Source organism: Ischnura elegans, chromosome 4, assembly GCF_921293095.1.
Source record: "Ischnura elegans chromosome 4, ioIscEleg1.1, whole genome shotgun sequence".
Taxonomy (NCBI): Eukaryota; Metazoa; Arthropoda; class Insecta; order Odonata; family Coenagrionidae; genus Ischnura; species Ischnura elegans.
This window is the reverse complement of record NC_060249.1, coordinates 127,164,562-127,186,595: the sequence shown is the minus strand read 5'-3', so window position 1 is coordinate 127,186,595 and position 22,034 is coordinate 127,164,562. Positions and strand designations below refer to the sequence as shown.

Sequence of the window (22,034 nt, the reverse complement as noted above, 5' to 3'; positions counted from 1 at the left end):
ATAACGATTTGTAAATTGCGGGCCGAGTCGCCGTATTCCACGACTTCACGTCGTCGACGCGTCATCGTATAGGTGGTATAGGTGGTATAGGTGTACCAGTGAAGCCAAAGCCCACCTAAGCCAACTTGTACGGGCATATTGTAAGCAGATATAATGTGTTGACGGTATATGTCTTCCTCGGCGGCCATCTGCTTGATCTTCTCAAAGTTTTGGGATTAGGAGGACGATTGCAAATGTGAGCGAAAGCGAAGCTAATATATATTTTTAAATTTACATTGGGTGAGTGCATTTTTCTGTCCAGCTGTGACGGGTTTCGTTACCGGCTTGGTCTATTTTTGTTTGAAATAGTGTCTCATTTTTTAAATTGAATTTTGAAATGGCTTAAGTGGATTGTGTGGTGGCAATTGATCGTGCGAGTAGCAAGGGGTCTCATATCCGGTAATTTATTTTCTGCAGAAACTTACGCTGTAGATAATGGAGCTTTCTGTTATTTCACTCATTCCATTGACCTTGCTATCGATTGTATTCGGTCAGGACATGAGAACTCCCCCTGGAGTTCCACCTCAACAGTATCAGGTAATGTAGAGCCAACAATGAAGTTCCTTTTCGTTCTAATTTTTGTGACCATTGTACTTTTTGAAAGCTAGCGAGCATTTTTTGCATGGATTTTCTCGGACCTTTCCTCAGATGGGTCATCAACAAATGCCGCAGCAAGTGCCGATGCATCATCAACAAATGCAGATGCAGCATCAACAAGTACCTGTGCAACATCAACAGGTTCCCATGCAGCATCAGCAGGTTCCTATGCAGCATCAGCAGGTTCCTATGCAACACCAGCAAATGCCAGTGCAGCACCAGCAGGTGCCTATGCAACACCAGCAAATGCCAGTGCAGCAGCAAGTCCCAATGCAAATGGCTGGACAGCCTCCTCAGCCTCACCACCATGGTGCCCCTCAGCAAATTCTTAATGCTGCTCATATAATGCAAGAAAAAGAGTGAGTATTCTAGGATAGGGTGCGTAGAGCCCAGAGGCAATATTTTTCTGCCCTTCCCTCCTCTGTAACTGTTGATCAGTGAAATTATACATAGATAATTATCATAAGAGGGGGTAATTCAAATGAAATATTTACTTAAAAGTGAAATATTTTTTATTGTTTTAATTAGGGGCGAATTTTGCTTATCATTTATCTATTGTCTCTCTAACATTGAATATAAGTTTTTCAATGCTTATTGGAAGTGTATAAATACCACATTGAAATAACTCTTTTGGATGTGTATATTGCCAGTCATGCACTACAGTTTTCACCTCTTCAGAAATGATTGCCTCCCATTGCTTCATTGAGTGCACCAAACAATTGAAAATCACATAGAACGAGATCTGGTGAATAAGGTGGATGAATTATACATTAAAATTTGATATTCAGGATAGCCTGAACCAGTAGCATAGCCAGGGGGTCCTGAAAGTCCAGACCCTCCAAAATATGAAAACATAATTATTTTACTGCGTAAAAGAAAAAAATATTAAAATGTCATGAATTTACAAAATATTTCTTTAGCAAATGAATTATTTTTGGATTATGAAAAGTGTTATTATTATAGTATTCTACCGATTAAGGAAGGCTTCCATGGAGTATTCAAAAAGTGATCTGGGAGCCTCCCATTCCTTCCAGCACTCCCTTCTTTAATTCACTGTAAGGCGTACTCTCTTTCAATCTATCTAAAAATCCTATTCTTTTCCTTCCTCTCCCTCGTTTCCCTAACATTCTACCCTCTAACACAATTTTCATCATCCCCTCACCGCTAAGCACTAAATCCATCCATACCTTCTGTCTCCTCCGTATCTCATCTAAAAGCTGCCTCTCCTCGCTAACCATATCCAGCACTTCGACGTTCCTTTTCCTCTCCGTCCATTTCACCCTCTCCATTCTTCTCCATACCCACATCTCGAATGCCTCCAATCTTCTCTCGTCTTCTTTCCTCAGTGTCCACGTTTCCGCACTGTAGAGAGCTACACTCCAAATCAAACTCTTCACTAACCTTTTCTTTAAACTCTTACACAACGATCCTCTCGGAAGCTCCTTCCTGTTCATGAACGCCTCCTTCGCTAATGCAATTCTCTTCCTGATGTCCTTACTACTGTATCCGTTTTCCTCTAACGTACTGCCTAAATAGTTGAATTGCTCAACCTGCTCAAGTTTTTCACCACCCACCTTTATCTTGAGTCTCACATTCCTCGCTCGTGATGCTTTACAAAACCGCATAACCTTAGTTTTCTTGTGATTAATCCTCATCCCATACTCCTCACAACGTTCGTATAACGCATCCACTAGAGCCTGAAGCCCCCTCGCTGACTGGCTGATCAACACCTGGTCATCCACGAATCTCACTTATTTGAACATCATTCCTTCCACTTTTATCTCAGCTTCTAACTCATCCCACACTTCCCTTACCATCTCTTCAGCGTACCAGTTAGAGCAGCGGCGAAAGAGGACAGCCTTGCCTCACTCCTCGTCCCATTCTTGCCCACCCAGATTCTCCATCCACTACCCTCACTTGCGCAGTCTGGGCCATATACAGATTACGAATCAGTCGTCTATCCCTCCAATCTACACCTATTCTCTTGAGAATTTCCATTAACTTTACCCAGTTCACCCTACCAAACGCCTTTTCAAAATCCACGAAACACGCGTATATGTCCTGGTCATATTCTAGGTTCCTCTCCACGAGGGACCTCAGTATTGCTATTGCATCACGAGTTGACTTCCCTCTTCTGAAGCCAAACTGATCTTCGCCCAAATACTCGATTGTCTTCGCCTCCATTTGTCTGTTCAATATCCTCAGCACCACTTTCGCTGCATACGATATTTGGCTGATAGTCCTATAATCTCCGCATTCCACAGCTTTTTTCTTTTTCGGAAGCGGAATTAAAACTGTCTTCACGAAATCCTCCGGCCATCATCCCTCCTCATAGATCCTGCGCTCTAGTTCGAAAAACCTTTTCGTACCTTCCTTCCCTAGATTCTTCAGAAGCTCACACGGTATATTGTCCACGCCTACTGCTTTCCTAGCCTTCATATCACGAAGTGCTCTCTCTATTTCCGAATCTAATATCTCCGGCCCAAGATTATCCTCCTCCACTGCACTTTCCTCCTCTAGAGTCAATCTCTCTGGTCTGTTCATTCCGTCATACAGGTCCTCCACGTATTCCTTCCACCTACCATGTACCTCTTCTTGCTCTGTTAGCATCATCCCATCTTTAGCCTTAATTTTAGACATTGCTTGTCCTCTTTTGTCGCCCGATAGCGACTTAACTTTGGCGCGCAATGCGCCTACTTCTCCATCCTTCTGGAACTTTTCCATTTCCTCACACTGTCTTTTCCACCAAGCCTCCCTTGCCCTCTTAGTTTCACGTCGTAATCGATTATTCAATTCCCTATACATTCTTTTGTCCTGTTCTGTGTCCACGTTCTTCCACTTCCCCCTCTCCTCCATTTCCCTTAACATGTTCTCCGTTATCCACGGCTTCTTTATCGTTCTACTGTCAACGTAACCAATTGACTTCTCCGCCGCTTTGACTATTCCCGTTTTAATATTATCCCATATTTCCTCTACAGTCTTAGTACTTTCAATCTCCCGTAGACTAATGTCCCCTAGTTCCTGATATTCTCTCCTCATACTCCCCTTCAGCACTTCTACATTCCATTTCTTCGCCTTCCTAACTTTCATAAGTCTTTTGAATCTTACGTTGCATTTCATTAGCACTAGGTTGTGGTCTGAATCCGTATCCGCTGCAGGGAAGCTGCGCGAGTTTTTCACACTATTCCTAAACCTCTGTCTTACCATAATGTAGTCTATTTGATATCTCCCCACATCCTCTGGACTTTTCCATGTGTACCTTCACCCTTTATGATGATTGAACCACGTGTTTGTGATGAATAATTTGTTTCACCTACAAAATTCTACTGCTTTCTCTCCCCTGTCGTTCCGAATTCCTAATCCAAATTCTCCTATTTTGTTTCCATCCCTCCCTTTCCCGACTGAGGCATTCCAGTCCCCCATCACTACCAGATTTTTCTTACCCGGTGTGTCTCTAATTATTTCCTCGAGCTGTTCATACACCTCATCTACTTCTTCCTCCCTATGATTGCTAGTGGGCATGTATATGTACTTGGACCACCACAAGGTTGGTGGGCCACGCCTCAATTTCTACCAGCAGAATCCTATCGCTTACCTGGTCTATGTGTACCACACGCTTACCCATCTTCCGGTTTAATGCTGAAGCTCCCCCTTGCTGGCTTTCCTCCCCACCACTATATATAACCCTATACCCATCACTCCAATAGTCCCCCTCATCCCTCCACCTCACCTCGCATAATCCTAAGATATCTATTCTCCCTTTATCCATTTCCCATTTTATATTTTCTAACTTCCCCGCCCTCATCATTGTCCTCACATTCCACGTCCCTACATTTATAGCGGACTTCTTCTTCTCCATCTTCTTGGTCTTCTTTTCTTCTTTCTTCATTGCTGTTGCTGCTGCCTATGATGATAAATCTCTGCAAGGATTTCGCACGTTGACGGCCCCGAGGACCTTGCCAACCTCCCTGCCGTGCCCGACACCCGCCCTTTGCGGACAGGTCCCGGGCGATGAGATTCCGAGGCTCATTTGGTTGTACTCCATGTTTTCAGGGAAGAGATAGTTGGTAGGGTTTCCCACTTTGTTGTTTGTGTTTTTCACGTGACACCATCACGTGGACTACCTTTCGTCTGGCTCCTACCCTTCGACCTATCTGGCATGGGTGGCCCTACCGGGAATAATTTAGAATTAATCCCGCCAGTGCAGCTCTAGGGGTCATAGGAACGCGCAAGCCTTTCCACCGCGACAAGGTTGTAGCCCAAGGGAAAGGATGAAAAGTGTTAAAATTATATAAAAACCCATTACTCAGAAGCCTGTTTTTCAAAAATTTTCTCCCCTGGTTTTGGACCCCCCCTCCGAACGAAATTCCTGGATACGCCACTGGCCTGAACAGTTAAAAAGGCTGTATGTTGTTAGACATTTCCATGCTGTAGCAATACTCTGGGTCATAAATTTTCGTCGTTTACTCCTGATTGCAGGACCTTGTTATTTTTCAACATATCAGAATAAAACTGATTGGTAACTGTCACTCTCTTGTTCATATAATGCTCTAAAAGAGCCCTGTTTTCATTCCTCTAAAGGGTAAATTTAACTTTAATTTGACTGGCAGGCTGTTATAGTGGAATTCCTTTGGTTTTTATGAACAATAGACTCTGGTTTCTTCCACTGAAGTTAAAGCCACTATGTGGGTCTGCTGGGTTGTGGATGGTGTGTCGACCTATAGATATAAAGGTTATAGCTGTGAGAAAAGAGAGTTCACGCTTCAAATTAGCTGTCGATTATAGCAAAAAATGGCTATATAAATGATACCAAAGCCTGTAACGATTCTGTTGTTGTAATGTGAAAATTAATATTTGTAGGGTTTTGCATTTTTACGTTCAAGGTGATGATGAATGTTTGTTTTGTTATTTATTTACGTTGCCAATATAAAAAGTGATTGTTGTTGCGGCCTTGGGATATAGAAGACGAATAAAATAGTTTAAAGACGTAAAGAAGATTTTTCTTCCGTTTTTTGACAGATTATGAGACTTAGTTGCACTAAGTGTTGATGCGAAGCGAAGTTTTTCTTTTGATGGTGTGAACGGCGAATACGTTTGAGGTTAGAAGAAGTGAACCCCATAATTGTTCTTTGTAAGTTCGGAATCATCAAAAATGGCGGAAGAAAAGAAGACGTGTATCCCAATACTCGACAGCGATAATTACGATGTATGGGCTGTAAGAATTGAAGCTTTTTTAATGAAGAAAGATTGTTGGGAAGCGGTAAAAGGTTTCCATCCATACATAACATTCGGCAGTGATGGAAACGAGATAGAAATGGAAGACGAAAGCCAACTCCCACCACAAGAGGTTAGGCGCCGTCAGCGACAAAATCAACAGGCCAGAGCCATTATCATACAATACGTAGATGATTCATTTTTGGATGATATCGTGGGACTGGACCTAGCGAAGGATATGTGGGAGGCATTAAGAGACATGTGCACCACTTACGACGTGTTCCAGGAGATAATGTTCCTAAAGGAAATGGTAAATACCGAAAAAACGGAAGACCTTTCCATGATGGAGTACATGAGCAAGATCCAGAATTACAACCGTAAAATTACTAAGTGTGGCATTAATCTCCCGGATAGAGCACTGGCTGCGTTCTACCTCATGGGTCTGCCTCGAGAAAAATATGCTGGGTTTATACGAAGTATTTACAGAACAAATGAAGGAGACATAACATCCAAATATGTTAAGTCCCAACTCCTGCTAGAAGAGAAGAGAATGAAAAATGAGGATTACGCGAAGACAGAAGAACACAAGGCTCTCAAGGTAAAGAAGAAGCCAAACATACCTAAAGTAAGCAGTGAAAATAAATCACAAAATGCTCCAAAGAAACCTATTGGGAGGAGATACATTTGTTTCACATGTGGAAAGGAGGGGCATACTGCAAGATTTTGTCCTGCCATACAGAAGCAAGATGAAGAAGAGAAGAAGTCATCAGCATCAGTAGTATCAAGAGGCTATAAAGTACTCTGCATGCAAAGAAATCCAAACCATGCAAACAACGGCATATGGATACTGGATTCAGCAGCATCGGATCACATGAGCCCTAGGAAAGATTTGTTTGTTGATTTCAAACCCCTCTCTGGAGAAGTAACTGTGGGTGATGGTACATCACTAAAAATAGAAGGTCAAGGATCAGTGACCATCCAGATGTCGAATGAATGTGGTGGATGGAAAATAAAGTTAACTAATGTGTTATATATTCCTTGCCTCCAAGACAATTTGATTTCGGAAGGGAAATTAGAAGAGAAGGGCTTGACCATTGTGAGGAGAGACGGAAAGACTACTGTTAGCGACGAAGAAGCTACTCTGTTCCAGGGGTATCGCGTTGGTTTCCTGTATTACCTCACTACTGAAGGGAGTGCTTCTATTTCACAAATAAGAAAAAAAGCTGAAGAACATGAAGGTATGAAAGCATGTAAAATTGCAGCAACAACATGGCACAACCGTTTGGGACACCTGCACCATGAAGGGGAAAGAATCGTAGTCGAGCAGAAGAAGGCTTCCAGAGTTTCTTTTGCAAAGAGGCACACACACCTTGAACCAATGGACCGGGAAAAGAGGTTGGCTGAAGTAGAAAAGCTGGAGACATCGCTTCAGGAGGCAGAGAAAGAGGCCAGCGATTGGAAAAAGAAAGCAGAAGTTAGTAAGGCAATATCAGCGGCTGACCAGGCAGAAATGGATGCCTTCAAAAGTCGTTTGTCCACAGTAATGGCCAAGGAAGAGCATGGTGACCAGCTAATACTATTCCTAAATGAGTGTTTGAAGAGCAAAGATAGTACTATTAAGGAGAAAGAATTAGAAATGAAGGCAATGGCAGAAGAACATAGGAAAGAAAAGAAAAATTTAACGATGCAGCTGATGAAAGAACAGGCAAAAGTCAATAATTTGGAAGATACACTGGAGAAGAAAAATATAATGGTAGAAAAGTTACAAGAAGCCCTCCATAGCATGAATGTTTCTCAAGGCTCAAATGATAACTCACTGGTAATTGCCGCAATGAGATCCGGAAATTTCAAGTCCTCGGAGTATGCTTTAAGAGCCATGATGCAGGCTGCTGAGGCTGAAAAGCTCAGATTAATGGAATTGATGGCTGTATTGAATAAACGCCTGAAGGAAGAGCAATCACAGAAAGACTACGCCTTGAAACAACTGGAGATGGAAAAACGAAAGCAGGAGAAGACGATGACTTGGGAGGAGCTCGAGGCGAGAGGTGGAGAGCCAGAGGAGGTGACACCCATCCAGGGGCCAGGGGAGGTAATCATCGCCTGTGAAAATGAGCCTGCCTATGAAGGAGTAGCGGAAGGTGGTCTACCACATAGGTCTCAGAGACAGAGGAATCCCAAGACCTGTCCCTGCTGCAGAAGGTCCAGATAGCAACATTCCATCGGATGCAGAGGAGGCACTGAGTGGACCAGATGCGGAGAAGTGTCATTATATCATATATCAAGAAGTATTATTAAATATGATTATATGTCATACATCAAGAAGTATCATTGTATCAGGGAGATGGTAAAAACAGGGGAGGTTTCATTCCAGTTAGTCAGATCAAAAGATAATGTCGCTGACATGTTGACAAAGCCACTGTCAGGAACTAAGACAAAAGAATTTTGTAAGATGTTAAATCTTAAGGAGTGCTTAGAGATTTATATTTCAAATTATTATTTTGTCAATCCCGAGGGGAGATGTTAGAATACGTTATTAACAAAATAAGCAGCGCCTGGGTGGAATTCGAATAGGCGTTGCCAACGTATTGTTTATGCATGATGTTTTTTGTGTTCCTTTCCATCATCCTCGAACGAGGGGAGGTGTTGTAATGTGAAAATTAATATTTGTAGGGTTTTGCATTTTTACGTTCAAGGTGATGATGAATGTTTGTTTTGTTATTTATTTACGTTGCCAATATAAAAAGTGATTGTTGTTGCGGCCTTGGGATATAGAAGACGAATAAAATAGTTTAAAGACGTAAAGAAGATTTTTCTTCCGTTTTTTGACATCTGTGACATGACAACTAGTGGCTGCTTACAATTATGCCTCTTATCACCCGGGGGAGAGGGCAGCAGCTCTTCTTCATATGTGTGAAGGTGGAGACTACTATCTTTGTTGGAAGAGTGACACACATTTCACTACAGGTCTGGTAAAATTTACTTCAACTGCTGTAGTTCTGCAAAGTGAAAGGCAAGGGGAAACCAACATGTTAATATACTGAGGAGTTGCACCTACTCCACTCATTTTATGTCCTGATGGATTTCTATTGAGTTAAATATTCTGGAGGTAAACTAGTCCCCCATTCGGATCTCTGGGTGGGGACTACTTGAGAGGGTACATCTGTCAAAGGTGATAGAATGTTAAGGATAGGAACATGGAGCGTTAGATTGCTGTGGTAGGCAAGAGAACTTGAAGATGGAGATGCAGAGAATGAACCTCGACGTATCAGGCATCAGCAAAATGAAGTGGCCCCAAGAAGGAGATTTTTGGAGTGGAAGCTACAGAATGATACACACAGGATGGCTAAATGGTAATGCTGGAGTTGGGATAATGCTTAGAAAGAGCGGCGGAATGCTTGTCAAAGGCTACCTGCAGTTTAATGAATAGGATGAAAATTAAAGTTTAATGGTGAAATTGGAAATGAAATCAGTCTCTATCTTGGTGGTGTAGGTTTACATGCCTACATCAGATTATGAAGAGGTAGAAGATGTGTACCCTGGTATAACAGAAGTAATAAAACAGGTAAGAGGAGAAGAAAATCTTATTATTATAGGTGACTGGAATGTCGGCCAAGGTCAAGATGGAATGATAGCTGGAGAATATTTTTATTAGGAAACGGAAATGAAAGAGGAGAAAGGCTATTTGAATTCTGCACTGAACACAGGCTAGTGGTTGCCAACACTTTATTAAAAATTCCCAAGAGAATAAGATTCACGTGGAAGATGACAGGAATCTTTATAAGATTCCAAGTTGACTACATCCCATTGAAAAAATTATTCAGGACCAGATGAAGGACTTCAAAAGCTACCCAGGGGCAGATGTGGGCTTTGATCATTACTTAGTTATGATGAAATGCCTCCTAACTGTGGTATAAACATACTATGTTGTTGATCTTAATTTTAATAATTGTATTTATCGTGGCAACACTTAAGTTGTTTACTTAAACTGTGTTATTCTTGCTGAATAAAACCTTGATTAGGTTTTTACTGAAACTGATATTTTACTACAATTTATTCAGCAAGAATTCTTTAGTAAGATGGAACAGCTTTTAAAGCCAGAAAGATTTGATACTGACCCTTCACATGTGGGTGCTGAATCGAAGTGGAAACACTGGAAAAGAACATTTGCTAATTTCCTGGGCCAAGTGAACAAGGTTTCAGAAGATGGTAAACTGCAATTACTCTGCAATTATGTATCTGCTAACGTCTTTCGGTATATTAGTGACTCAGAAAACTACTCAGATGCCATCAAAATACTAGATTCATTATATATCACAAAACGAAATGAAATATTTGCAAGACACTGCCTAGCATCTAGAACTCAGCAGACGGGTGAATCAGTCGATGAATATCTCCAGGTATTAAAACAAATGAGCAAAGATTGTGAATTTCAAGCAGTAACAGCTGATAAATATAAAGATGAGTACATAAGGGATTCTTTCATACGAGGCCTCAAGAGCTCTCGTATTCGAGAAAGATTACTGGAAAACACCAACGTCACATTAGAGAAGGCCCATGACCAGGCTAGGTCACTTGAGCTGGCTGAGCTACATTCAGCGTCTTATCTGAATACAACAGATTCAACTCCTGTTGCTGCTGCTGACCATAGAGAAGATAGCCCTGAAGATACTACAACAACATCAGCTGCTTTGGTACGATCTGAAAAATGTTTCTTTTGTGGTAACAAACGGCACCCAAGGGACTCTTGCCCAGCAAAGGATATTATCTGTAGAGGTTGCGGAAAAAAAGGACATTACCAAAAAGTATGTAAATCAAGATTTAAACATTCATCTACAAATTCAACAGCTTCTACGTCGTTTTTGGCTTCTGCAGTAACAGCACCTCTATGCCTTCAAAAATCCATGACTAAGGTATTGATCAATGGAGTGGAACTAAATGCACTTATCGATACTGGAAGTTCTCTTAGTTTCTTGAATGAACGTTTTGTGGAGAGATGCGGAATAGTTGTTAAGCCTTACTCCGGTAAGATAACCATGGCTAATTCTTCTTTGAGTTCTGATGTTACTGGATGTGGTACGCTGACCTTGAAGATTCAGACCTATACATATGCAAATATTAAGGTGTTAATCATGAAAAATCTGTGTGCTGACTTCCTGATTGGGCACGATCTTCTGAAGAGTCACTCATCTGTAGAAATAGAATTCCATGGAGATCAAACACCTCTTAAAATCTGCTCACTAGCTACTGCTCGAGTTCCAGCAGCATCGCTATTTGCCAATCTCACACCAGACTGCAAACCCGTCATAACTAAGTCAAGACGTCACACAGAATCCGACAAAATATTCATCGCTGCTGAAGTGGAAAAATTGCTCAAAGAAGGTGTAATAGAACCTAGTAACTCACCATGGCGTGCTCAAGTTTTTGTAGTTAAGGGAGAAAATCATAAACCTAGGATGGTAGTTGACTACTCACAAACTATTAATAAATTTACAATGCTTGATGCCTACCCTCTACCAAGAATAGAGGAGTTGGTACGGAATGTATCACAATACAAGATATTCAGCACCATTGACCTCAAGAGTGCCTATCACCAAGTACCTATTCTAGAATCAGATAAGCCATATACTGCTTTTGAAGCTGCTGGAAAACTTTACCAGTTCCGCAGAATTCCTTTCGGGGTAACTAACGGTGTCCCAGCTTTCCAGAGAAACATTGACAGAATTATCAAGGAAGAAAAGCTCAAAGGTACTTTTCCTTATCTAGATGATGTAACAGTTTGCGGCCATGACCAACAGGAACATGACCAAAATTTGGAAAGATTTTTAGGTGCAGTAGAAAAGTATAATCTGACATTAAACCAAGATAAATGTAAATATTCAACTAAATCTGTGAAAATATTAGGATATCTGATCGAAGATAGAGTTATAAAGCCTGATCCGGATAGGCTTGCACCTTTGATGAACCTACCTGTCCCAAATGACATGCCAGCCCTTCAGAGAACCTTAGGTATGTTTGCTCACTATTGCCGATGGATTCCCAAATTTTCAGAGAAGATTCGCCCTTTTCTGGTAAAAGGACCATTCCCGCTGTCTGAAGAAGCTGTGACAACATTCAATTCACTCAAGAAAGATGTAGCAGAGGCATCACTCTCTGCAATAGAAGAAAATACACCTTTTCGAGTAGAAACTGACGCTTCAGAGTTTGCCATTGGGGCCACCCTGAGTCAAGCCGAACGTCCCATTGCCTTTTTCTCTAGGACACTTAATGCAGCTGAGCAAAGACATTCCTCTGTTGAGAAGGAAGCTTATGCTATTGTGGAATCACTGAGGAACTGGAGACACTACCTTATCGGAAGACATTTTGAGGTCATCACTGACCAGAGGTCTGTTGCCTTCATGTTTGATCAGTATCACTCAAGTAAAATAAAGAATGAGAAAATTATGAGATGGCGACTTGAATTAGCTAATTACAAATTCGATATCATTTACCGACCAGGCAACCAAAACACAACTGCAGACACAATGTCGAGGATTACAGCAAGTACCTACTTAGAGGGAAGAATGAACCTCAAAGAACTACATGATGCTTTATGTCATCCGGGTGTAACAAGAATGCACCACTGGGTTAGAGCTAAAAACCTGCCCTACACACTAGAAGAAATTAAAGGAGTGATTAATTCTTGCACCTGCTGCAATGAATTAAAACCTCGATTCTGTAGAAATGAAGGGCAGCTTATAAAGGCAACTTCTCCATTTGAGAGATTAAGCTTAGACTTCAAAGGACCCTTACCTAGCTCATCCAAGAACCGTTTTCTACTGACTATTGTTGATGAATATTCAAGGTTCCCTTTTGCATTTCCTTGTACAGATATTTCGGCATCTACTGTTGTGAGAGTATTGACTATGGTGTTTTCGCTCTTTGGTACACCAGCTTATATACATTCCGACAGAGGAGCTTCGTTCATGTCACATGAACTGAAATCATTTCTCACCTCCTTAGGCGTTGCTACAAGTAGAACTACTGCCTACAGCCCCCAAGGAAATGGTCAGGTCGAAAGATACAATGGAATAATATGGAAGACTGTACTTTTGACCTTAAAGTCAAAAGGGTTAAAGACAGAACAATGGGAAGAAGTGCTTCAGTCAGCACTTCACTCTATTAGATCACTGTTGTGCACCTCAACAAATGCTACCCCACATGAACGTATGTTCACTCATCCCAGAAGATCTTTCAATGGTCGCTCCTTGCCTACATGGTTAACTAAACCAGGTCAAGTTTTAATGAAAAACCATTTGCGGCACAGCAAGTATGACCCGATTGTTCAGGAAGTCGAATTAATAGAGGCAAATCCAGACTATGCATATGTAAAGCTTCCCAATGGGCAAGAATCAAGTGTTTCCATTAGACATTTGGCTCCAAGAGGGGACTTCCCAGTCAAGCTTGACGGACCTCCCTTGAGCCCATCTATTGACTCCGGAGAACTGACATCACAAAACTCCTCATGCGATGAAGAGACAGGGCAAGATAAGGGCATACCTAATTCGAGTAAGAGTGTCTCTGAACAACCCAAGAGTCCATCTCCACAGAAAGGTTCTCCACGTGGACGGCAGCGAAGGCTACCAGCCTATCTAAATGACTACATCAGATACTAATCGATTTTTAGTGGGGGTGAATGTGGTATAAACATACTATGTTGTTGATCTTAATTTTAATAATTGTATTTGTCGTGGCAACACTTAAGTTGTTTACTTAAACTGTGTTATTCTTGCTGAATAAAACCTTGATTAGGTTTTTACTGAAACTGATATTTTACTACACTAACATTAAAAACTAAAATTGAAGAAAACTGTGAAAAACATTTGGCTGGTTGAAAAATTGAAGGAGGATCAATGGGCCTTTAAAGAAGCTGTGGAAAAAAGATTAGCAGAGGAGGTGACCAACAAATCAGTGGAAGAGAGTTGGAAAAACATTAGAAGTGGAATACAAGCAGTGGCTGAAGAAATTCTGTGTTGGAGAAAAGTCATTATGGAAAATTCATGGATCAAGAAGGAAGTCAGAATAGTTATTATAGAATAAGAAGCGAGATATGACTTAAGGGAGATGTGATGTTCAGAATAATCTTGTGCATGGAAAAGTAGAGGCCACCTATAGGGCAGTGAGGAACTGCTTCAAGGAAAAGGTAAGATGTAATACCCTAAGGGACAGAAATGGAGAAACTATTATTGAAAACAAAGGCAAATTGAAGAGATAGAAAGAATATCTGAAAGTTTTGACAAAGGAAGCAGTCTAAGAATAAATGCTATAGGAAACAAGAGGGAAGTGGGTGAAGATTACGTGGGAGCCCCAATTTAAGTTCAGCATTTGATCAACAGTAAAAGACCTGCAGATAAATAAGCATCTGGAATTGATGATATTCCTGCAGAGCTAATGAAAAATACAGATGAAAAGACATTGAACTTGCTGTGCAAAGTCGTAAGTGAATATATGAAGTCATTCAACGGGTGAGATACCAAAAGACTTAGAGAGGAAAGTTATAATCCCTATTCCTAAAAGAAAAAGAGTGGAGAACCTAGAACATGTTAGGACAATAAGCATGACAGCACATACATTGAAGACACTGACAAGAATCATCTATAAAAAATAGAATGAAGAGCTGAAGAGTACTTAGGTGAGGACCTATTTGGATTCAGAAAAAGCAAAGGCAAAAGGGAAGGAATATTGGCTCTTATGCTGCTCATAGAGAAGAGAATGGAAAAGAAAAGCTAATATTTGTTGCGTTCGTGGACTTGGAGAAGGCATTTGATAAGGTGGGTTGGAACACAATGCTTGGAAGACTGAAATAAATAGGAGCTATATATAATGACAGAAGAATAATCAGCAATTTATACAAAAACCAAGTAGTGGTGATAAAATCAGGGCCCAGCTGTGAAGACGCAAGAATTAGGAAAGGAGTGAAACACATACAAAAACCAAGTAGCAGTCATAAGATCAGGATCCATCTGTGAAGAGGCATGAGTTAGGAAAGGAGTGAGACAAGGCTGTTCTTTGTCACCCATAATTTTCAATGTCTACATCAAAAAAGCCATTATGTATTGAAATGGAAGATTAGCCCTTGGAGTGAATATCCATAGAGTATGTATAAGTTGCAGATGACATAAGCTGTTTTAACAGAGGTAGAGAAGTATTTGAAAAAGATTCTGTTAATATGGTTTGGGAAATAAGTAGATTTTTATTTTATTTTAATAAAGAGATACACATACAGCAATACTGCCAATTTAAAGTGCACTTATAACAACACATATTAAATAATTAAATAACAATGATTTGATTACAAATTTAAATAGAATAAAAAAGAAAAACAAACATTTATCCGGCTATCTAGTCATTTATGTGATAAATATGTTGATGCCAGGTGAGTGAAATTTTTAAGTGTCAGAGCAAACAGATCAATATCACAGGGAAGAGAATTTATAATAGAAGAAAGTCTAGAGAAAATTGAGCGCTTAATTACAGATAGCCTGGGTGTAGGAGTGTGGAGTAAAGAGGTAGATTGGGTGTGGCGGGAAGGTACTCTAATGTTGAGGAAGGAAACAATGTCAGGACTGTCGAAGTGGGAGTTAAGGGTATTATAAATGAATTTGATGTCTGATTGAAGTCGGAGAAGGGATAAACTAGGGACGGATAAAGAGGATAAAACTGCACTAGTAGGTGACTCGCGGAGATTTGGGTTTCTAAATTTTACAATTTTTGCAAAAAAAGTTGTAACACTGTTAAGGGTGGCAAGATTAGTGGGGGCAGACATTGACCAAACTGGGGAGCAATAGTTGATCACCGGAAGAACTATGGTTGAGAAGTAGGATTGGAGGGCCTTAGTACTGGAGATATCCGTGAACCGGTAGAGTAGTCCTAAGACTGACATGGCTTTAGATTTGATCGCATGAATGTGTTCAGAGAACAGAAGTTTTTGGTCCACAATAATTCCAAGATCTTTCATGGATGACACTCGATTAAGAGGCAAGGAGTTAATTGCATAATCAAAAAGGATAGGAGTTTTCTTCGCAGATATTGTCATTGTGGTGCACTTTTTAAAGTTCAATTGCAGCCTCCAGAGAATGCACCACTCTGTGGTCTTTTTTACGGCATCCTGTAGCATATTACAGTCTGCGAGATTATTTATCTTTTTAAATAGTTTGCAGTCATCAGCATAGAGTAATGTATTGACTTGGGAAGAACGGACAATGGGGGCAAGGTCATCAATAAATAGGTTGAAGAGGTAAGGTCCAAGAACGCTACCTTGAGGCACTCCGGAGGTAACGTTAGACCAGGAAGATGAGATACCAGCGAGTATTACTCTTTGGGATCTGTCACGGAGGAAACTGGACAAGAGACTGAGGAAGTTGCCATGGATATTAAAGCGGGAGGCGAGTTTATGCAGGAGAAGTTTATGGTTAAGGGTGTCGAAGGCTTTGGAAAAGTCAAGAAAGATGGCGTCAAGTTGGGACTTTTCGGCCATCGATTGTATGTATGGATGTATTGTATGGATAGGTTTGTAAGACAAGAGCGACCCGGAAGAAAGCCGTGCTGATCAGGGGAGAGAAAGGGAGAAGTAAAGTAGTAAAGTCGGTTAAGGATGATCCTTTCACAGACAGAGGAAAGAACGGGAAGTATTGAGATGGGCCGATAATTAGAGACGTCATTTCTAGGGCCAGTTTTATGGATAGGAATAACATTTGCTATTTTCCATTGTGAGGGAAATATGCCATAGTGGAAGCAGCGATTTAAAAGGAGGGCAATGGGAATTGAGAGAGTCTGAGCACAGTTGCGAACGAATATAGGACTGAGACCATCAGGGCCAGGTGAGCGGCAGAGGGGAATCTTAGATAGATATTTTGCAACTTCCTTGGGATCTGTCCGAATTTCTGAGAGGCAGTGGCTGTTGACAGGGGAGAGGGAAAAGTCGTCTGTAAGTGTGAAATTTGACGTCGGTGCTTGACTTCCGGTGAAATATTCAAGGAAGAAATTTGGTCTGTCTGTTCCTACGGCACAGGAATTTTTGAGTGACACAGCATCGGGAATTCGAGGGATATTACGGCGTTTATTGAGAAGGGTCCAGAATTTTTTTGGATCTGAGTTTATGGAGGAAGACAGTTCAGAGATATTCTCCTTATAGTCACGGCGTATTAGGGATTTAGACAGGCGACGAAGGTCCGAGAACACTTTGTAGGTGTTTTCACTGGGGTAGTCTCTAGATATCAGATGAAAATAAGCATAAAGAAAACCAAGATATTAGTATGCAAAAAAAGAGAATAAGTCAGGACTAACATTAAAATAGGGATGCAAAAAATGATGGCGGTGGATGAATTCTGTTGTTTGGGAAGCAGGATAACTAGCGATGGGAGAAGCAAGAAAGAAATCATCAGCAGAATAGCCCAGACGAAGAGAGCTATCTAATAAAAGAAAGATCTACTCAGAGCAGAAAATTTAAACGTAAAGGTAAGGAAACAATTTATCAGAAGATGCGTTTGGAATATGCTTTTGTATGGAAGTGAGGCATGGACACTGACAGTAGAAGAGGAATCAAGGATAAACACCTTCGAAATGTGGTCCTGCAGAAGAATGATGAGGATCAAATGGATTGACTGAGTTTGTATGTAATGAGTAAGTCCTAAGAAGAGTAGAAGAGAAACCTCATGATAAGAATACAAATAAAAAATGGACAAAGAAGACGGAAACTTGTGGGCCATATCTTGAGAAATGATGGCCAGATGAAGACAATCATTGAGGGATAAGTGGATGGCAAGAATGGAAAAGGAAGACCTCAAACATAATATGTAGTATGTGGAGTAGGTGATGAAGGGTGTGAAAGAGAAGAAATACGCAGGTGTGGAAAGATTAGCAGATAGGGTAGATAGCTGCATCAAACCAATCTTTGGATTGTTGACTCCTGGTAATGAAGACAGGTTTAATTGGGTGGAAAATTATCAAAGTTTGTGTTAGCATAAAATGAAAAGTAATGCGAATTCTGTATTCAAAATTTCTCGTTACGCACCCAGAGTAATTAATTATCGGAATGGTTTCAACCATTACCATGTCAGGCATTAGCACTGCTGTTGTGCCTACCCTAAAAAGTTGCTCACATCCCATCCCTATCAAATTATTTTGTGTACATCTGTGGCAAGTGCTTCATCTCAGCATATTTCATTGTTATGTATTAACACCACTACTTAAAGGAATGATAGATCGTTGTGAAATGAAAGGTAGTGGCTTAATTTATTAATGCAATTTTTATTATTTTCTAGCCATATAAAAGAGCACATGGATGTGCCAATTGATACAAGCAATATGTCAGACCAAGAACTTCAGTTCCATTACTTCAAAATGCATGATGCTGATAACAATAATAAACTGGATGGTTGTGAGCTCATCAAATCACTGATTCATTGGCATGGTAAGGGTCCAGTTAAAATTGATAATTGAAATTTTTAAATGTTGATTACCTTCCTGATCAATTTTTCTAAACCAAAATTTCTTTTAATGTGTTTTTTCTGAAGTGTAATTTCTCTAATAATGTTTTCATAATGCATGCTTTTTAATTTTATTTTTCTAATACCAATTTATATACCTATATCTGAGTAAATATATGTATATCAATGAATGAGCTTCAGGTTATATAGTTACATTCTTCATATGAAAACAGTAAACATAATATGAAAAGAAAAGCTGAAGAAGATGAACTTCAAAAATAACTTTGAAACTTAAATAAGGAGTTGGCTTTGGGTCCTCAAGTGAAAGTAGCACAAAAAAAGAAGTGGAAAATTGCTAATGCTAGAATTATCATTATCATTTCTGATTATGATATTTTTAAGAATAGAAATCAAATTGTAGAATGTTCAACCCTACTCTCAAATATCATTGCTTTAGATTAATTTGATTCAATAAGTAAACAAGTTTTTTTTTAGAAAATTTGCATATTTAATAAGCTTAAAATTTCATTTGAAATTTTGATAGGAAACTGTTGATTACATATTATGATTTGAATTGAAGACCTTGGTGGAGTAAGGGTATTGAGCTTGGAAATAAGTAAAATAACAAAAATTTATTAAATTTTCTATGTCGAAATGCGATTGTTTCAATTGCAAATAACAAATTTTATTGCTTTAGGAAGGTAATGAGTATTCACTTTTAAGAAAAATACAAGGATAAAAAATAAAACATTATTTTAACTTAGTGTTCCAATTGTGCATTCTTCTATATTCTTCCTAGCTCTTTGATTCGGAATCTAGTGAGTGATTTATTTAAAGTTCGGTTTTATGAAGCGTTTTTTACTACAGTTTGTTATTCAATAAAGTATGAAATATCTCCTGTTATTGATTTTGACTGACTTAAATGCTATTCTGTAAAAAAATGTCTTGTCACATTTGCCGTGAAAGAAGTAATCAATCATTTTTGTGACTTATGCATAGTAAAAGAAGTAGCTCGGTTTAGGTCATCGTGCAACTCAAATATTTCTATGAAATTTCTTTGGCCCAGTGATGTAGCAGGAACGTTTTTATGCAAGAAAATTTTTTTAAAAGAAAGCTGCATGATTGTAGGAAAGAGTATGGTTGATGTTTGAGAGGCTCTTGCAGAAAAAGTGCTGGAGATGATATTAAATGATGTATGGATTATGCGGCTAAAATTTATAGGCCATAGATTAAATTTGGATTTATTTTCTCATGTCTAAGTGAAGGATGATGTATGTATAGCTCGAATCACCAAAATGTTTGAACATCTTGTTTGGATGGCAAAAGTTTGGCAAGCCAGATTGGAAGTTAGAATTCAATTTTGGTTATACGTATGAAGTAACTCGGAAAGAAGTGGGCAGGGGCAGATTAATGTTGTGGTTTTGGGGGAGGGGTTTCATCACTTACCCCGGTTCCTTGGTGTAATGCAACAACTCTCAGCAATAATGCATCTGAGGTCTGATATGCATTGACAAATGGCATTTAGATATTTATCAGTTATTTTTAAACATAGTATGTTAACCTGGTGAAATGAAAAATACCATCTTGAAGGCTACCATCTCTTCAATTTTTTTCTGCTGCTTCCCTGCTTAATCTGCCCCCATGGGAGAGGGGAGAAGTTGTTAGTGAGAGGGAGAGATGTTTTGGGGTCTACAAGATGCCCTTTTTACTCGGCAGTCTTGAGTTTTAATCTTATTGAAGGGGGATGGTATGGGGCCCCTCGGCAGAGGCTCTCCTTACCTCCAGGGGTCCTCTGGAAAATTTTAGGAAAGTTCATGCCCAGAAACAGATTTTGAAGCTATTCTATCCCTTTAAATTGAGATAAAAGTTAATACTAAAAACAATTTCATAAATGTATTATGTTTCTGTTATCTATTTAGTGAATTTGTTGAAAACTTGAAACTGATCTAGAAAAAACTCTGTACGTAAAATTTTGGAATGGAAATCAATGTGTTGTCTGGTTTTTTTTTTTCGAATTTCATGCTTTTAAAAATTTTGTTATTAGCACCATTACTTAAAACTAGTTGGGGTTGGATAGAAAATGGGACTTTCTAGTCCCTATCTCGCCAAATATAGTGGAATTATTATTATTGGCTATGAAAGAGCCTCCATTGTCCAGCTAATGGTGGCGGCTCCTCTTCTTCTTCGTGTAGAGCAAGGCCACGATGACCCCAGCAATGCCCTCCCCCAGGAGAAGGGCAAGGTGTTCTCTGACAAGGAGCTTGTGTCCCTGATCGACCCCATCCTCTCCATGGATGACACCAACCGAGATGGCTTCATCGACTATCCCGAGTTTGTGCGTGCCCAGCAGAAGGCAGCAGCTGGCGGTGGGCCCCCTCCGTCCCCTGCGGGTGGAGCGCAGCACTAGAGGGTTGGGCGCAAGGGAAGTGGGGCAAGTGGGGAAGGCATAGCATCCGTCCGTCACCCATTTGCCTTCCTCTGCTCCCTCCCATTGGCTGCTAACATTGCATGTGAGTCACCCAAAGTGCACTTTGCACTTCTTCTGATTTTTGGAAAATGCCTGTGCATTGGAACGATATTTGGCTTTGCTGGTGGATGATGACGTGGGGAAAGGTTTCTTGAGTATCCTCCTGGGCCAGTTGCTCCCATCTTCTTCCGAAGTTTCCTGAAACTCTGTTGCGGTCCTCAGGGATCTGAGTTTCATGAGATCTGAGCCATTCTTAGGCCTAATGTAGCTTGCAATGTATCTTTCCAGGAAAATAGCAGATGCTGAATTTTTAAGTGAGAATTGTGGGAGTGTTACAGAATTGAGGCATGTTTTGTTGATTTTCAGACCACCGAGTGTTCTGGGGGCATGGAGTCAGAGTGAGCCGACACCTCTGGACAGTTTGGAAGTCATGGTTATGGTTGGGGGAGGTAAGGGACTCCCGCCCCCTCATTGCTGCCAACTTAGTGACCTCTGTTCTGAAAAAGTGCTCATGGGCTGCCATTAACTAACTCCTGGAACTCTTCTAGTGACCAGGGTGGAATATTCATCGCACACCAGTACCAAAGTTCTTATGGAAATGAACAATTTACATTCCAATTCTTTTCGGGTTTACACTTGGCAACATTGTTGGTCAGCCTTGTGTATGTAGTTGTGGGACAGCCCTTTTATTGTTGGTGCAATTTGAATGGTTAATCTCAGATTTGGACAAACAAAAAAAAACTTGTTTTGTTTTCTTAAAACCCTGTGGGTAATAAAATATTTTTGATATTCTCCTGAAGGCTTTTATTGAAAACTAAAAAGAAATTTAGAATACCGTTAGCTGGCTGTAAAGTTTGGCTTACTTTGATGGTGAATTAAACAACTCAGCAATTCTGTTGTGCTTGATCTTCATCACACCCCGGAAACTTTCCTCTAATGTGATCTTTGCAATATACCTGAGGCTGTAGTGTGAACTATTAGCTAGAGGCCTGCAGCCTGGTACAAAACTTGGCATGCTTTGCCTTGATTCCTCAAGAGATGGAGAAAAACCCAGATATTCACAGCTGTTATTTCAGAAATATTTCTGAAGTCTCCCAACTGGCTATCTGGGGGAAAGTGTCTGGATCATTCTTCTGATAGTGTGATCTCTAGGAACAGTATGAATTTGTTTTTGCTAATGGTGGACTGTGTCGCCTTAAGCCACTATTCCTTCCTCTGCTTCTATCCCATCTACCCCTTTGGAGGCGTCAGTG

General features: G+C 40.2%; 1 protein-coding gene across 2 annotated transcripts; it reads left to right on the top strand.

Annotated features, from left to right (window-relative positions):
* The first annotated feature begins 85 nt into the window (after window positions 1-85).
* LOC124158032 (probable basic-leucine zipper transcription factor I) lies at window positions 86-21,575 on the top strand. Of its 2 annotated transcripts, none has more exons than XM_046533184.1 (6): window positions 86-235; window positions 457-576; window positions 688-995; window positions 18,150-18,298; window positions 20,507-20,824; window positions 21,148-21,575. In XM_046533184.1, exons 2-5 carry the CDS (start codon window positions 475-477, stop codon window positions 20,719-20,721), a joined length of 774 nt encoding a protein of 257 aa, XP_046389140.1. In that variant the 5' UTR covers window positions 86-235; window positions 457-474; the 3' UTR covers window positions 20,722-20,824; window positions 21,148-21,575. The 2 variants fall into 2 exon arrangements, with proteins under 2 accessions (XP_046389140.1, XP_046389138.1); XM_046533182.1 differs by having other exon boundaries at window positions 86-279.
* The last annotated feature ends 459 nt before the right edge of the window (window positions 21,576-22,034 follow it).

Excerpts from the sequence above, each read along its gene's own strand:
- LOC124158032 (XM_046533184.1), top strand. The coding sequence starts at position 475 with ATGGAGCTTTCTGTTATTTCACTCATTCCATTGACCTTGCTATCGATT. Across the intron at positions 577-687 it reads TTCCACCTCAACAGTATCAG|ATGGGTCATCAACAAATGCC; the intron begins GTAATGTAGAGC and ends ACCTTTCCTCAG. Across the intron at positions 996-18,149 it reads CATATAATGCAAGAAAAAGA|CCATATAAAAGAGCACATGG; the intron begins GTGAGTATTCTA and ends ATTATTTTCTAG.